Source organism: Balaenoptera borealis (genome assembly GCF_965194805.1).
Source record: "Balaenoptera borealis genome assembly, chromosome: 8".
In the NCBI taxonomy this organism is placed as follows: Eukaryota; Metazoa; Chordata; class Mammalia; order Artiodactyla; family Balaenopteridae; genus Balaenoptera; species Balaenoptera borealis.
This window is the reverse complement of record NC_138865.1, coordinates 67,101,617-67,120,189: the sequence shown is the minus strand read 5'-3', so window position 1 is coordinate 67,120,189 and position 18,573 is coordinate 67,101,617. Positions and strand designations below refer to the sequence as shown.

The 18,573-nt window shown below is 37.0% G+C and overlaps 1 protein-coding gene across 8 annotated transcripts in view; it reads left to right on the top strand.

Annotated features, from left to right (window-relative positions):
* CD274 (CD274 molecule) overlaps positions 1–17,073 on the top strand; it is a 30,606-nt gene extending 13,533 nt beyond the window's left edge. For 5 of the 8 annotated variants that reach the window (XR_014248065.1, XR_014248066.1, XR_014248067.1 and 2 more), the window contains 5 exons: positions 4,123–4,188; positions 5,081–5,422; positions 11,417–11,701; positions 13,747–15,365; positions 16,443–17,073. Coding sequence is in view for 3 of the 8 variants with exons in the window: in XM_082404442.1 (XP_082260568.1) it covers positions 4,137–4,188; positions 5,081–5,422; positions 11,417–11,701; positions 13,747–13,854; positions 15,306–15,406 (888 nt within the window). In the remaining 5 variants the exon portion in view is untranslated. Of the gene's footprint in view, positions 1–4,122; positions 4,189–5,080; positions 5,423–11,416; positions 13,658–13,746 lie in introns of those variants that run through there. The other 3 variants (XM_082404443.1, XM_082404442.1, XM_082404444.1) reach the window with 3 other exon arrangements.
* The last annotated feature ends 1,500 nt before the right edge of the window (positions 17,074–18,573 follow it).

Genomic DNA, 18,573 nt, shown 5'->3' with positions numbered 1-18,573 from the left:
AGGTTACAGGATAATAGTTAGAGTGTGGTCTTAAAGGAAGCCACAGAAATACTATTGGGAATTGAAGCCACACCTGGGAAATGTACAAGAATATCTCAGTGTGACTGAGGGGAAGGAGAATGGGCACAGGGTTTAGTCGAGTTTAATAGAGTTTTATATTTCATAGAGGTTTAATAGATCAACTCGATCTGTTAATCGGGTAGGTTTTCAGCTTACTTGGAGACACATTTTCAAACTCTAGGAATTTTTAAAAATCAAATCATAGTACATATACATCAGGTAACAATCAAAGGAAACCCTAACTAACAGATATCAAGACAGTCCTTGCTTATACTTTTGAGAAAGAAAGCTTGAGTTCTTTTCCCTGTCTTTTCATCCTACCCATCCTACCTTAGCGAGCTAGAGAAGTAGTATCAGCTCCATAGTGTTACACCGGGTTCCCCCAGGGACAAACCTGCTTCCCCATCCTGAATGAACCATCACTTCTTCCCTAGTTCACGTTTTCCTTGCTCTTTGAATGTCTCAGTTCTTGTCCGGGAATTCAGATATACTGTCAGAGTTTCTTCCCTGAAGAAGATGTCAGTGTTCTCAGACCAACTGCCCTAATGTGGAGTTTAGAGGTCAAAGACCATGTCTATTTACATGGTCCCTATCTATCTATCTATCTACCTGTCTTCCCTCCACTAACAACAACTGCACTCCAAGGGAATGGAGCCTTAGAAGAGGAGGTATAATGAGGAATTAGGTAAATATCAGATCTAATCCATCACCTTCCAGTAAACTTTTATTACCTCTAAAATTTTCAACTAAATTCGTTAAGGGATAGGAACTCCACCAGGGTATGCCATAAACATTGGAAAAGTTAGTTGAAATCCATGAGTGGATTTAATGTCCCTCTGTTTTATTCAGTAGCTCTTTGCTTGGAGTTAGGGGCATCTTAAGTTTTCTTCTGCCTGATAAATGTATTTGTGTTTATTATATCACATTAGTATTTTATAATTGTGGTATAATCAACTCTGGCCCAAGTAAAGGATAGGCAGATAGCTGCTGCAGCCTCATTTCAGCAACCTTTGTGTTCTCACAGTCCTGGCTGCCATCCCTGTTTCCCATGTACAGGACAGACAGAAAGGAGTGAAATAAGAATTATGCACCTAACACTAGCAAGAGGATGATGATGATTTGTTTTATTTTACCATTTTTGTATGTGTATATCTATATGAACATGAAGGATTCATATAGGTTGATAAGAAACCAGTAAGATAAACAGGCCAAAAAATGATCAGATAATTCACAAAAGAACTAAAACAATCAACAAACTTCAAGTTGTACTTTGTAATTAAATTAGAAAAAATATATATTTTAAACAAAACCAAGTGCTAGGTGAAGACCCAGTGTAACTGGCACCAATTATCCACATGTATCAAGAACCAGGAAAATGTTCTTTGTCCTTGATCAACAGTTCCGCTTGAGGAAAATCTGTCCTCAGGGCCTAGCCTGGGACCTGGTACACAGTAGACACTTAACAAATATTTGCTGAATACACAAATACTTATATTTTTAAAACTGGAAACAATCCTCTACCTAACAACAGGGAAACTAAACATTATGGGACTACTAAACAAGATACTTATAAATATCATGCAGTAAAATGGAAATTATTTGTCAAAATATTAAATGAAAAAATGGGTGTTATGTGTATAATTGTTCTTAAAAGCTTCATGGGGAAAAGACTGGAACAAAAATATATACTGAAATGCTCACAGTGGTTGCAAGGTCTCTCAGCCTTGGCACTGTTGACATTTTGGGACAGATAGTTCTTTGCTGTGGGGCTGTCCTGTGCATTGTAGGAGGTTTAGCAGCATCCCTGGCCTCTACTCACTAGATAGTAGCAACCCTCTCTCCACCCCATTTTGACAACTAAAGATGTTTCCAGGCATTACCAAATGCTCCCTGGGTTAAGTGATGGAATAGTGGGTGACTTTCCCCTTCTTTTCTTATTTGCCATAATGTGGTAATATTATTTTAATAATGAAGAAAAACAGAAAAATAAACACATGCCATTATTCTACCTCAACTCTGATGTTTGGGGCTCTGGGGTTCTTTCCATTATACTACTCCATCTGCCAAACTCTCTGCAGCTTGGCAAGATGAAATGGTTCATTAAATTTTGTTTTAATTTTTTTCTAGTAAAAGTAAAACATATTCATTGGTTTGAAAATCTGGACACAGGAAAACACCAAAGAAGTCATTCACAATCTCATCTCCCTTTTCTTCTTTTTCTCCCATCCTTTCTTCCTTTTGAAAACTATAAAGAGATAAATACCTGACTATTCTTCCTTTAATTTCGTTCCTAGATATAATCACTGTCAGCATCTTGGTATGGATTTTTCTGTAAATTTCCATGTCTAAATATACACACACAGATTATTTCTTTTTTAAACAAAAGTGGATTTCTGCTACATATACTGTTCTGCAACTTACTTTCTACATCTTTACAAAGTCAATACATCTACATGTATTCCTTCCTTAATGGTATTACATTATAGGGGCATACCAAAATTTATTTAACCATTTAGGCTATCTAGGGTATTCCCAGTTTGGGGCTGGTATTAGCAATGCTAATCCTTTGACATCTATTGTTACATGCATGTGTTTTTGTTTTTGTAAGATATATTTCTCAGAGAGGAAGTGAAAGCAAATATGACATATACATTTAAGATTTTAATGGAGATTACCAAATTGCCCTTCCAAAAAAGGTTATACAGATTCACATTCCTACCATTAGTGGGTAAGGAAACCCATTTGTTCATATCCTCAGAAATGCTAAATATTAGGAAACTTTATAATTTTGATCAAGCTAATAAGTGAAAAATGGTGTCTCATGTCTTAAACTATCATTTTTTCTTTATTGGTAAAATTGAGCATCGTTTCCTATGTTTAGATGTCATTTGTATTTCTTATTCTCTGAACTGTATATTAGAACCTTTGGCTCATTTTCCTGTTGGGTTGTGTGTACTTTTCTTATTGATTTTTAGGAGCTATTTATATATGTATGACATAAATCTTCTGCCTTACATATGTGTAACATTGATTAATTGATCAATTGTGAGTTTTTGTATGTATACAAAGGTCGAAGAGACCCTAAGGCAGAAAACTGGCTTTCTTCTCAAAATGTAAATATATGTATTACATGAGAGAGAAAATACTTTAATAAATAAACAGATTTGCTGAACTATAGAACAAATCTTCTCTATTTACTCCTCTACTGGAATATATGCTCCTAGAGGAGAGTGACTTTTCTTTCCTGTTCACTGCTGTATCCCTAATGCCTAAATTAGTGCCTGGCACAGAAAAACTACTCAATCAATGTTTGCTGAATCAAAGAATTGGTAGAATTTCAAGCAGGATGACACAATGAAGTGTAGAATCTAGGCAGATACCCCTGAGAGAGGGCTGTGAGTGAGTCACATCTTAATGTGAAGTGGTTGAATCCAACTGTTTCTCCTTCTCACTCCCCCTACTACTAGTGGAATCAGTTTATTGAGGGAATGGAATTTATAATTTGGGATAAACAAAGGACAAAAGAGGAGATTTTAGAAGGTTGGAACCTGGGGGAGAACTGGCATGGTTGGGATAATAATGTGGAAGGCTTGAATAGTTAAAGGGTAGGATGAAAGTATTCAGCTGCTAGGGGGGAAAAGGCATTGAAAGGTGGGAGATAATGGAAGTCAGATTCTCCTTGCTTTGAAATTTTGTATAGGGCAGGCTTGGATTCCTAGATATGTTACACTGCAGGAAAAGAACAAAAAGTAATTGAGAGGATTTTGGTGCAATATTTTCTTCTTGGTTTCTTTTTTTTTTTTTTTCTTGGTTTCTTTTGAGTGTACAAGTTTTTTTCCAGGCCTTGTAATTAAAATTCTCATCATAGTGCCTTTTTTTTTTTCATTTAGCTTTATGTGGCTGTGGGATATTAAGTGAAGGTATTGAACTTCTAAATTCCCTGCTGTATTTCAGCACTTACAAATCAGTCATTGAATTTCAATTAAAACTGCCAAGTCCCATAATGTCTGGGTATTCAATTATTGAGTAAAGCAGTTTTCTTTTTGTGTTTTCCATAATTAGGTCATTCCAGAAAGATGAGGATATATAGTATCTTTACATTCATGGCTTACTGTTGTTTGCTGAAAGGTAAGACACCAAATCCTTTCATTAAGTTCTATAATTTAAATATTTTAACTATAAGATAAAAACTGAAATAATAAAATAGATATAATTTTTGTAGAGAAGACATTCTATTTTTCCTTTATTATAATTCATAAACATATTTCATAAACCCATTTCACTGGACAAAGATATAGGGAGTATGGACACATCTAAAGAAACAAAATTAACCCATATCCATTTATCCATTACTCATTATCCATTATCCATTTCCCAAGGGTAATTACTTAAAATATCTGAGGAAATGGCCTATGTGTATACTTTTATATGCTTGTTTTAAACAAGGGCAAGATCATTCTATCCACCTTGCTCTATGACCTGCTTTTCCCAGTGAGTATATTCTAAGGAAGAATTGTAGTGTACATGCAGTGTCAGGGTAACACAGTACTGGCATCAGCCTGAGACCCTCCCTAAATCTCTGTACTCATCTACCTCTGGCCAGACAACTGATTAAGAGTTTCGGGCAGTATGTAGAGAGGAGTATTGGAATCTATGATTTAGACTATGTAAAAGGCAATGAGTGTCCAGTCAAAGGACATTCTGGGGATGTCCACATGAAACAAAGTATCCCTGGTTATAAGTACCCCATTACCATATAATATTTCTAGAGTAGTGTATGTTTATGAATTTTGGGACTACAACTTGTTTAGCTAATTTTATGATTTTAATTCAGGAATGAGATATACATCCTAAAACATGTCTCAAGCTCACTGGATAAAATATGTATTTCAGGGAAGTAAGTCCTTAAATGTAATTATCACATAAGTGATCAGATAAAGCTTTTGTAAACACTGCACTCATTCTATAAATTTTTTGAGGAATTTTCCATCTTCTAAAGATTGGTCATCTTTCTTTTCAGCATTTACTATCACAGTTCCCAAGGACCTGTATGTGGTAGAGTATGGCAGCAATGTGACATTGGAATGCAAATTTCCAGTAGACAAACAATTAAACCTGTTGGCATTAGTTGTTTACTGGGAAATGGAGGATAAGAAAATTATTCAGTTTGTGAATGGGGAGGAAGACCTGAATGTTCAGCACAGTAGCTACAACCAGAGGGCCCTGCTGTTGAAGGACCAGCTCTCCTTGGGAAAGGCCGCACTTCAGATAACAGATGTGAAATTGCAGGATGCAGGGATTTACTGCTGCTTGATCAGCTATGGCGGTGCTGACTACAAGCGGATTACTTTGAAAGTCAATGGTAAGACCTATTATAGATAAAGAGACACAGCCTTTATTAAAACCATATCTCAGTGTTGAGAACTTTTCAATCTTGGAATTCCAGCCTCACTTTCCACAGCAGCAGTCTGTTCATTCATTCATTCACATACTCATCCAATGAGCATTGCTTGAGCACATCCTATTTGATAATCCCTGGAGATCCAGAGCCAAACGTGGCAGTCATGTTTCACAACACATTCAGTATTCCTAAAAATAAATTCCTAATCTTCACTTTTTTATTATTATAAAAGTTATATATATATATTCTTGCAAATAATTCGGATACTGTGGAAGAGAATAAATGAACCACAAAAGTGTCTCTCCTCCCTTCACCACTATCTTCCATGGCATACAAGGATAATAGTCACTATTTGTGTGTCCCTCCAAGAATTTTTAAATTCAATACCTATTTCTTAATTTTATGAGGTCTGCCAGCATTTTTTCTTTGAACCTCTCTATGTCAAATCCAAATAAATATATTAAAGACAAACCCCATTGTAAGGTTCACATTCAAAAAGACTTGAAGTCAATCTATGAAGGCAAAAAATAATCATGTCAAGTATTGAATAAACTATTCTTCCTCAGAGACAGTATAAACTATGCTCACTAGACATACATTCATCTTAAAAATCTGTACCATTTTTATCTTGGAGTGTTGAAGAGGAACTGTGTCAAATTCCTGGGTACTGACCTATAAATATGACATCAGGTCACCTGGGTTCAAAGTTTGGGGTTGCTTCTATCTCAGTAAAGGAAAACACCTTAGCTGACCACCTCTGCTTTCACTGTTAAGATTCATAAAATTGAGAGCTCTGAAAGGATCCCAGGCAAGAGCAGCTAATCCAAACACCCAAAGAACAGAAATCCCCCGAAAGGATCTTCTACTCACATACTTCCTACAATGATACCCCTGTCATTTGGACCTCCCTTCTATAGCCTATTGTAATTACTTTCTGATATTGAGCTGAAATCTGCTATCTCTAGTCATAGTTTTGAGATTATCTGCTTGCTTCTTTTGTTTACATGGTGACCTTTTAATATGTGACTAGAATTAAATCATCATCCCTTGGTGTTTCTATTCCTGACCTAAGTACCATCAATCTGAATATCAGGAATATAAATAGAAAAAGTTTACATTTGTCATAAAGGGGTAACTAATCATTATAAAGTCAAAATCAAAATTATATAGGAATTAGGAGAAATGCATCTGTTTTATGGTACATTGCTGGGTCTCTGATTCTGGCTCAATGAATGCTACTGTTGTCAAAATGTCACTTGTCTTGTGAGGTAGATTTAATTTAATTGTATCTTACCATATGCTTTTCCATAACAGATATTCGTGAAAGCAAGCTGATGGGATCCCAAGTTGGGATTTTTAACTTTTCTTCAGTCCATCAGTAAATATCAGGCATACTATGTTTCAAGGCATTAAAGAAATTATCAAGACTTAGCTCCATGAACAGCCAGCATTGCTGGATCTAGGGTGGGGAGGAAGACCATAAGCCTGGCAGTCGGTTAGAAGGAAGTATAGAGTATATGTCTCTGCTTCCAGAAGAAGAGTCTCTCATCAGTCTGTAGGGAGTATACAGAGAGTGGAAAAGCTGTCCCTGTAGTGAAGAAGGGTGTTCTTCCAGGTTATCTGGGCTCTGTAATGTCCCTTGTGGATTTGTGATTTCCTTTGCTGTGGTTTGACACAATGGGAAATCTTTTGGCACTGATGGTTTTTCCAAGGAGGGGTCCTTGATGGAGCAAAGCAGATGACCAACCAGATTTGAGGATGTGACTTGTTTGACCATTCCATTTTGTACTATAAATTACTAATTTGACATCCTAGTCCCACTCCATCTAGCTGTCATTTGCACACAGTGGTCTTGGAGGTCAAGTTGAGCTGCACTGAAAGCAAGTCAGCTACCAAGCTTCAACTGCACTGAGGCAGTGTCACCAAAGAAGTGTGGTGGCCAGCTTGCATGAGCTTTACAACTCAGGGAAGTAGAACTCCTGAGTCACCTCCATATGCAAACGATTTCACAGTAACGCTGTCGGGCTTCGCTTCCCATCACTGCAAACATGTGGTAACACAGCTTCCCCACAGGGAGTTTACTCACCATGGGATTTTAAAGGTGAAGCATTTCAAAACTGAAATTTGAAAGAGTTTAGTTCTAGATTAACTCAATTATTATCACTTTGGTGTTATTGCACCTTTCATGTTTGTTTAAATACCAGACTCTCGGGCATCTGACTTTCAGTTGAAAATGTTCTTTTTCCTTAAACACTGAATCTAATAGCGGGGAAAATGAAGTGCCCATTTCTACTTTCAAGAACTTAAATGGGATGAGGCACTGAAAGAACAAAGTATGTATAGTTATCCTGATAAAGCCAATTTGTTCATATGGACCAAGGATTAACTGCTATCATTCTTCACCAATCCCATCTCTCCTCCAAATTCACCAACCAGCCCTGTTTAAGTTTTCCCTGTAGCATTAAATCCCCATCTAATATATCATGTAACATATCATATAAATGTGCCTACATATTTTGTTTATTATCTCTCTCCTTCTTCTAGAATATATAGTCCACAAAGGCGGAGATTTCATCTCTTTTATTTATTACTGTATCCCTAGGACTTGGCATATAAGAGTAGTAGTGTGATAAGAACCCACAAAAAAATATATGTTGAAGGAATGAATGAATGGCATATTTCCTCAAATAGGATAAGCCTAAAAAATTTGAAACATGAACTGGTTTGGATACATGAAAATTTATTTCCAAGACTGTTCATTAGGAACTGTCAGTACTTTCTAAAGAATACCACATGAGTGCACTTTGGTAGTAGTAAGAAAAGGAAGAGCAGCTCTAACAGTAAAAGCAGTAGTAATTAAGCCTTATATAGTACTTATGTGCCAGGCCCTATCCTAAGCACTTTGCCTATATTATCTCATTTAATCCTCAAACAACTCTATGGAGTAGGAGCTTTATCATGTCTAAGATGCATGTTTTTCACATTTTACTATCTCTGAAATCCGAGTGTGTCTTTCAGTAGGTGACATCTTAAGAGTCAGTGATATGTGGTGTTATTCTTCTCATTTCATGGATGAGCAAACTGAGGTCCAAAGAAATTAAGTAATTTGCCAAGTTCATTAAACTATTAAGTGATGAAGCCAGGTTCTAAACTCAAGCAATCTGGCTCTGAAGTCTGTGCCCTTAACAACCAGGTTTATTTCCTGTATTTGTACCTCCAAAGAGTGTATTGAGTTGTATATTGACTTCAAAACTACTGTTAGCTTTTCGTGGTCTGGATGTAATAGTTGCATTAGTACATGTGTACTCTAGATCTAGTAAACCAGGAGTCTGCAAATGTTTTCGATTACCTACCCCATCAGTAAAGCATGTTAAACTAATATATATGTGTGTGTGTTTATAAAGAATATACTTGTGCTAATATATGTTATATCATCAGAAACTGACATTTTTTAAAGGCAAAAGAAATTGAATACCACCAGTTTCATATGGTTCAACCTAATACATTGCACATTCTATAAATGTACAAAAATAGAAATTTTAAAAAGATGAAATGAAAATTTAATAAACAATATTTTCAATGTCTTACTAATTATGATGCTTCACTATAATTAGCTAATATTTCAAGGCATAATATATCTTAGGTGAAATTTATCATTAACAAAAATGGATGGTCTTGACAATCTTGAGGTTTTTTAACCAATGCCTTGTCAGATCCAATTAGGTACTTGTTGTTTTACTTCATAAAGTCATGGTAAGAAGTATCACTCCTGCCATTTCCTTTTGGTTTTTGCTTGAATTATTGGTAATATCTTCAATCCTCAGTTTCTTTGTGGGAAACCTTTTAATTAGTTGTTCATTTTGTAAGCAGGTTAGTTTAGTTAAAATTAGATGAGAGGGACTTCCCTAGTGTTCCAGTGGCTAAGACTCTGCACTCCCAACACAGGGGGCCCAGGTTCGATCCCTGGTCAGGGGACTAGATCCCGCATGCCGCAACTAAGACCCGACACAGCTAAATAAATAAATATTTTAAAAAAAAATTAGATGAGAGAACCTGAATATCTATAATAATCCCAAACAAGTCACTGTCCTCCCTTAGGTGTTATAAAGCTCCCCTATTCCTTTAAGACAAAGTGAGGCCCAGTGTCAATCAGTAAATCTTATTAAGCTTAGATTATTTCTTAATTGTTATGATAAAAATACATATAAGCGGAGGTTCTAATATTTTCTTCTTAAACCCAAATACATGTGCTCCACTTGAGAGACTAATAAAATGGGTATTTAATCAGTGAGTAGAATGAATCCGCTAATTCGTTGGGCCCTTAAAGGTACAGTACATTTATACATATGCCCAGGCATGAAACAACATTCTCCTTTATTCTTATTCCATTAAAAATAATAATCAAAGGGTAAAAAAGCAAACATTTTACCCTTAAAGTTTACTATTAACTCTGATTTTAGGCTTGGAATTTTAATTGTCCAAAAATCAAGCTGTGTGCTATATGAATTAGAACCTGTTATGGTAATATTATTTCATGAGGTATAATCAGTGGATTCCTTTTTAAAAGAATGCTTAAATATAATAGATAAAGGTTGAGGATTCAAGTACTCATGAGAACCATTATTTATATGTTTTGAAATTGTAATTATGTTATTTCCAATGTTTTCATTGAACATAATATCATTATTTCAGTTTTGTTTGATCTTGGCTGTATTGTATTAAATCTCTGTGAATATATCATCACAAAGCCATTGTTGCGTCTTTAGTAAAGGAATGGAGAATTAAGGCTCTAGATGGACCATTAGTGGTTACACTAAAATATTAGAAGTAAAATAAAAATTATGCCAACAGAATAATAACATGTTAACATACTTATCATAAATAAACATGAAAAAGATCTTAGGCATTGTAATTGCACTAAATAATCTACTAGAATATTTAGTACATCGGGTATCTTAATCCTAAAAGGGTCCCAAACTTATGATCTAAAATTTAATCAAAGTTTCTTCCTTGAGTATAATTAAATGATTTATTAAAATAACCAGCATAAAAAGTTTAAAAAATAAGTATCATAATATGGTATTCTAGATAAGATCCTAGAACAGAAAAAGGACATTAGGGAAAACTAGTGAAATGGAACAAAGTATAAAGTTTAGTTAATAGTACTGTACTAATGTTGGTTCCTTAGTTAGGATGAAAGTACCATGGTAATGTAAGATGGTAACAATAGGGGAAACTGGGAGAGAGGTATGTGGGCACTCTGTACTATCTTTGCAACTTTTCTGTAAATCTAAAACTATTGTAAAATTTTTTAAATGCATTTAAACTTTAAAAATTATCATGCAGGAACATGTATCAACTTTTACAATGACGTGATACTATTTTCATACCTAATTTCTGATCATTTACCTAAAATTGGAAAAGTGAATGGCCCATCAAAATGAGATTTTCTGTTTATTAAATAAAGTCTAAGAAAACAGTACTGAACAGCTAGAGATGTTCATGTTTATAAAGACAGCTTTACATCAACAAAGAGATAATAAATTTAAGAATTTGGCCCTTTGTAAAAACTGTAAAACTTTACTGCGAAACATATAAAGACTTGAGTAAATGGACAAACATATTTTGTATTTAGATAGAAAGACTACTGGTTTAAAGATGACAATTCTCTTTTAATTAATCTATACATTTATCAATACTTTGAGCGCAATAAAAATAGCAATATGTTTTTTATAACAAGGTAGTTGTTCCTTTAAGCCCAAACTTGGCCCAAGTATGAGTGGAAGAGTTGAGGCAGAACTACCAGGCATTCCCCACTGCTGAGACATCTGAACATTAAGCTTATTTCTCTGAGAACAGCCTGGATTGGTATTCTTTCTAAGGTAGACAAGACCAAGCCACATGTCTAGTTCTGTGCTAAGTGAAAGCCATGCCTTCTTTTTGCTCATGACCTAGCTCCATACCGCAAAATCAACCGAACAATTTCTGTGGATCCAGTCACCTCTGAACATGAACTAACGTGTCAGGCTGAAGGTTACCCTGAGGCTGAAGTCATCTGGACAAGCAGTGACCACCAAGTCCTGAGTGGTAAAACCACCATCACCAGTTCCAAGAGGGAGGAGAAGCTTTTCAATGTGACCAGCACACTAAGAATCAACACAACAGCTAACGAGATTTTCTACTGCATTTTTCGGAGATTAGGTCATGAGGAAAACAGTACAGCTGAGTTGGTCATCCCAGGTAATATTATGAATGTCTCAATTAAAATGTGCCTAGTACTGTCCCTTGGTACCTAGCCTGATGCCTGCTCATTGTAAGCTTTCATTGTTTGTTGAATGAATGAATAACACTGTATTTACAAAATGCATCCTACTTCCTCACCTCCATTCATCCAAGTCATATTGCTACTTAATAAACATTCAGCAAATATTTATTGACTATGCGGTACGTGCCAGGCATTGGGGACTCAGTTAACACTCTCCAGGAAGTAGATAATAAAACAGGCAATCTCATTTTATGTAGGACATGCTCTTGTGGCTGGGGGATCTAGGGGAGCACCCGAGAGGAAGACTCAACTCAGGCCAAGTTTCAGGAATCCAAATCTGAGCACATCAGAGCTGTTTCCTTCTTTCCAGGGTTTCTGTGGCAGGAAGCAAATGGAATGTACTTTCCTATCTTATTCCAAACGGGAGAGATCCTTCCTCCCCATCTGCCTCCTCCAAGGTAGTCTGCTTAGTGCGTAAGATATAAGGCTGTGTGTCCCTGGGCAAGCAACTCGACTTCTTCTGTGTGTTTCACTTTTCTTATATAGTTATAACCTATTGGGCAACACCATCATAGGAATACATGAGCTACGGTGTATGAAAATAATTAGACTCTTGTTTGCGCAGAATCAACGATTTTTTTTTTTTATCTCACTCTCCTATAGAAGTGGGTAAGGCAGGATACAGTCTGGTGAGAGGCTCAGACCTTTAGAGAAAGTGAGCCTTGAGAGCATGATGTTAATATTGGGTTGGCCAAAAAGTTTGTTCGGTTAGTGAATACGTTCAATGAAGTTCTTCGGGAAAATGAAAAATGTGTCTTTTATTTTTACTTAAAAGCGAGTGAACTTTTTGGCCAACCCAATATAAACCCAGAGGTTTATATTGTCTGCTTCTCAGAGGCACTTCTCACCACTGTCTCCCCCACTAGATGTTGACAGTAAAGCTTAGGTACTTCAGAGAAAACAAATAAAAAATTGAATAGAAAAGGCAAACAATAGGAAAAGACAATCCAGGGTGGTCCTATGAACAGAAAGAACAAAAGAAGTTTAGAAAATTGAAGAGATGCTCTTACTGGGGTGTGAATCACTTTGGTAGGAGCTGCATTAGTATAATAGGTTCCTGCCATTTAAAAGCTATTTTATGATAACTTACTTGTGGGAAGACCTAGGGTTAACTCACCTAACTGCTCAGAATCTGTTTCCTCATCTGTAACCTGGGGATTTAAAAAAAAAAATGGCACACCTAATTCATAAAGTTATTAACAGGCTTTGTAAACTGCAAGCTACTAGAGAAAAGCTGACTACGGTTGCAGCTTTAAAGCTTGAACTAGGTAGTCATGGATCATGGCTAATGGTGGGAGGTGAGAGTTAGCAGTCTCTGAGCATCATGTGCCGTAAGACCCCTTTTCTTCCTGCATGGGACTGGAGACAGGTTGGTGAGAGGTGCCAATGATTAGATGTCCCAAGATGTTCAAACTGTGGAGAAAGAAAAGATAGCAAACAATGGTCCCAATCATGGCCACAGATATGGGGAAGCAGGAGCTCTTTGGCAGTGCCAGTTGGCCTTCATGTTCCATCTTTGCCATGTGCAGTAGGCTGCTACCTTTTATATTAAGGAATGCAGGAAGTGAAATAATCAAGGCTACCATATAATATTGATTTGCCACTCCCTGTGAAAAGCACTTTATAAACATTAGCCTCACAAAAATTTCATTGTCATTTCCATTTTTTAGGCTGGTTAAAGGACTTACTGGAGATCTCAAAACTAGTGAGTGGCAGCAGAACTTAACCCCAGGTTCATCTGTCCAAAGCCTGGGCTGCTTCCACTTTTCCATGCTGTTCCCATTTTCATATCTGAGGTATCTCACCATTCCAGCCACTCACTGGAAAGGAACTTATGGTATTTAAGAAAATTAACCTAATACTAACCTAAATTAAGCTTCAAAGATGATTATTCTCTTGACCCCTTCCAAAGAAGATTTTATCTTTAGTCAGTTTCTTTTTATTTTGTTTTGTTTTTCAGAACCATATCCAGATCCAGCAAAAAAGAGGACTCACTTGGTGATTCTGGGAGCTCTCCTGTTGTTCCTTAGTGTAACCCTGACAATCATCTTCTGTCTAAAAAGAGATGGTATTTCCTTTATTGTAATAGTCTCCATTGGGGTTGAGGAGAAGTGTATGAGAGTGCTACTGTTGTCACAATGGCATTTAGTGGGCAGAGCCAGGGATGCTAAATCTCCTGTAATCTGCAGAACAGTCCCATGTAACAGGGAGCTTTTCTACCCAAAATGCTAGGGGTGCCCCCAGCAGGAAACAGTGATTTATCAAATGGTTTCCTATTAGCTTTCCCTTCCAGGGCCAACTTTCAGTTATGCAAAGTAGGTTTTTAGTTACTGTTCTGCAGCATCACTTTCATTGAAGGGCGGCAGTGAACACTTGTAGTAACATTTCCAAGGGGGTGAGAATTGGATCATGGCTGCAAGCAAACCTGACTTGCCTCTGCAAGGTAGCACAAAGACACTCCACTGTTTGATAGCAATTATAGTGAAGCTGTGCAGGATTGCTGGGTGAAGATCATGAGAGAAAGGTTGTGTATGGAGGTTGAAGAAGACCAAGTGTTAAACAATTTCTTTCTGTCATGCAAATAACCACAGACTTACAGAAGAGAAAAAGCTAAATGCCTGTTTGTTTCAGTTGAATTTGTCAAGCGTTAGTTGCACTGTTATATTGAGCTGGTTTCTGGGACCTTTAAATAATAAAGATAGTTCTTTATGGAGAGCAGTGGTACTTTTACCATAGAGTAGTTTGCAAGATTTCTGGCTGAGGGTGTTATATAGATTTCAAAGTAATTTTAATGTGTGTATTTCTCTATTTACCCAAGGGGGCAATTAAAATTCAGGAAAACGTGGCTATTCAAATAATTTCCTTTCATTTTAAGATGATTCAGAGCGAACATTTCCCCAGTACTTTGAGAAGTACACCAAAGGATCTGATGATGATCTGTGTATAGAGTTATCTGTTGACAAATAGGGAAGTGGAAAATGGAAGGGAATTCCAATAGTCGTTGAGAAATTCCCTACAACCCCTTAAGAGGTGGGTGGATCTGGGAAAGTGGTGTAATTGAGGGAGTGGAGGTCAGCTTCTTCTAATGAACAAGTACTTAACAGAACTGAGACAGCCAGAATATAAGGATCACGTTTCAGTGATAGGAAGACCTGAGACGGCTTTGATTTGTCCAAGGAAGTGGCTGTGGCCAACTTGCATTTCCATGTGAAAAATAATTAGTTGGCATTAGAAAGGGCTAGAAAACCAACGTATAATAAAGTGTCTCAGAATATGGTACATCTCTGGGGGAAGAATGGAAAATATAAGTATATACTCCTGAAGAAAATTTAGGAACAAAAGCATGTGTCCTAAACTGTTGAATTAACCTCAGGGGTTGGGACTCCTGGAATACGGAAGTCTACTAGATTTCCTAAGGGATTAAAAATGTTTCATAGGAACCTGGGATTTAAACTTGAGTCACTGTGTGGGATGTAGAGTTGTGTTATATGGAAATAAAAATAACTTTTTTTTTTCAAGTGAGAATGATGGATGTGGAAAAATGTGGCACCCGAGATATGAACTCAAAGCAGCAAAATGGTAAGAATATTAGCAGGGATCGGAAGTTGAACGAAAAGTAAACAAAAAGTTAAAGAACAAGGAGAAGGCTATCAGCCGTAATCTCCCCTCATTTTACGGAATGCTGACTGTTGGAACTGCCGGCTCCTCTTTGCCTCACAACTCTGATATAAGAACTATTCCCACAGTCTGAGATTTAGGGATGGCAAAGGAGAGTAGAGGGATGGCTCTTTGCGGAGGTGGGGGAAGGAGGCAGCTTCTCTCTGTTAGGTTTCTATTGCTCCGCATCCTAACATCTCCCTGCAATAGGGGACCAAAGTGATTTATGTGGATGGGTGATAGATGGATGGATGGATGGATGGATAGATAGATAGATAGATAAAACGTGTATCAGGCACTGTGTGTACTGCTTCATGTGCAGTACTTCAATCTCCTCCCTCCACAAAATCAAAGAGGATTTATTTATTTATTATCCTAGGATAATACTAGGATTATTCCCATTTTATAATAGAGAAAACAGAGGGTCAAGAAGATAATATAAATTGCCCAAGAACACAAATCTGGCAAAAATCAGGCGTTGGGGCCCACTAGCCTGACTATAGAACCTTACCCTTAACCTGTTCACTTAAATCCATTCCACAACAAATGTCTACATTTGTAGAAGTCCGCAAAGACCTCACCCAGATGATTGAACTAAGAGGAAAGTTATGTTAAGGTTTCTAATTCTTTTTAATGTAATTAGAAACCACACTTCACAATGAGCCCAAGTTTAAAGTAGTCTAATTACCTTGGACAAGCTCAGGCTTGTTTTGTTAAGTAGTCCATAGCACTCATTTGTGTTGTAAAGCTAATTAATGAGTGTTGTTTGGAGCATCCTAGGGTGACAAACCATCCCAGTTTGCCCAGGACTAAGGGTTTTCTCAGAACATGGGTCTTTCAGTTTCACAACCAGGACAGTTCCTGGCAAACCAGGATGGTTGGTTACACTTTATCATGTAAAGGGAATTGGACATAAATATAATATGCTTGTTTCTCTTATTGCAAGTTTATTATATCATCTAGCAAATATAACTTATGTTTCTCATTTTCACTCTCCAGATACACAATTTGAGGAGACGTAATCCGACGTTGAAACTTCTGATCTTAAAGCAGGGATTCTCAGCCTGTGGTTTGAGTTCGTCAGGGTTAGGCATAGCCAGAGGCATGCAGTGGGCCAGTGGGCTGCAGATGATGTAGAACTTAAAAGGCCCAAGCTCTGAAAATGGAAGCTGGGAAAGAAGAGGAGAACAAAGGAAGAAGGAGTAAAAAAGGTAGCCTTAGCCTGGAAGGGAACCTTGATACTTCAAAATAACTGGGAGACTCATCAGTGCATATGAAAAGGAGAAAGGACACTTCTGAATGATAAATCTCCGTGCAAATTATCCATCACTCATCCTAGGAAAACAGGTTGAGATTCCCTGATTTAATGGTCAGTTCCTGCAGAAGTGCCCTTTGCCTTCACTCAGTGTTGATTTGTCTTCTGGGTAATTGAGAGTCTCAGTGTTGCAACAGTACTTAAGTATGAGTTATTTTTATTTATTTTGAGTCTGTGGGGTCTTGTCATGTAAGTGTGGTTGTGAGTGATTTCTTTTGAAGATATGCTGTATTAGAAGTTAAGATTATGTCACCAGACCAAACTTACTGCTTGATGACTTGTGTGTGTCCAGCAAAATATAGTATTTGTAAGTTGCTTGATATCCTCTATAACTATCAGTACATAGGAACCATAGAGAACAAACCATTGGTTTGTATAGGATATTACCTTATTTAACCCATTGATACTTTGACTGACTTGGATAATCTTATTCTCAGACCTCAAAGTAAGATACATTACCAAAATATCTGTTACGTTTAAGTATCAGCTTTACAACTATGTGTACACATAATCTCATTTCATCCCTGTAGCAGCTGTGTTGTAGCAAGCACTATTATTCTACCCATTTCACAGCTGAGGGAGCAGAGATAAAATAACTTGCCCAAGACAATAAACAGCAGACCTCAGATTTCCAAGACTGTCACCCACTGTCCTTTTATTTATTTATTTATTTTAATTGAGGTATAGTTGATTTACAATGTTGTGCCGATCTCTGCTGTACAGCAAAGTAACTCAGTTATACACATATACACATTCTTTTTAACATTTTTTTAATTAAAAAAATTTTTTTTACCCGCTGTCCTTTTAGAATACAATTTACAGCTCTGTTTTACTTTAAGAAATTCATTCATTCAGTGAACATTTAGGAAGCACCCTACCATGTCAGTCACTGTGCCAGGCAGAGTATACAGATGTGAGCAAGATAAAGCACTTCCCCTCGAGGAGCTCATGGTATGATGCGGACAGCAGTAAGAAAACGTATTGCTACAATGTGGTGCATTATCATAGTATAAGGTGTTCGAGGAGAATGCTTGTATGAGGAGAAAAGTCTAGAAATGCTGCCAAAGGAGGGGACGCTCTGGGTAGCCAGCCAGTTCCTGGACAGTTGAAAATACTTAAACATTGTAATAATCAAAGCAATTTTAGTTTATGAGATGTCAGATTTTTTAAAACTGTGGAAAACAGCTCTTGAATTCCTTTTCTATCACTATATTTACCCCTGATTTGTTTGCCTTTGCCATGCAATTTGATGTTTATTTATATAGTGCCTAGTATTGTCTAGCAGTTTTCTTTTTTAAATTTTTTTAATTTTTTTAATTTTTTTATTTTTTAATTTTTTTAAAATTTATTTATGGCTGTGTTGGGTCTTCGTTTCTGTGCGAGGGCTTTCTCTAGTTGCGGCGAGCGGGGGCCACTCTTCATCGCGGTGCGCAGGCCTCTAACTATCGCGGCCTCTCTTGTTGTGGAGCACAGGCTCCAGACGCGCAGGCTCAGTAATTGTGGCTCATGGGCCCAGTTGCCCCGTGGCATGTGGGATCTTCCCAGACCAGGGCTCGAACTCGTGTCCCCTGCATTGGCAGGCAGACTCTCAACCACTGCGCCACCAGGGAAGCCCAGTTTTCTTTTTTATTTAAATGGAATTGAATTTTGAATTCATACTTTTTCATGATTCAAAATTCAAAAAGTCCAATAGGAGACATTAAAAAGTCTCCATTCCATCCTCCTACTCATCTAGTTTCCCTTTCCAGAAACAACAACACTTGTCTTTTGTTTATTTGTCTTCTAAAGATATTCTATGAACATATGTGGAAATGT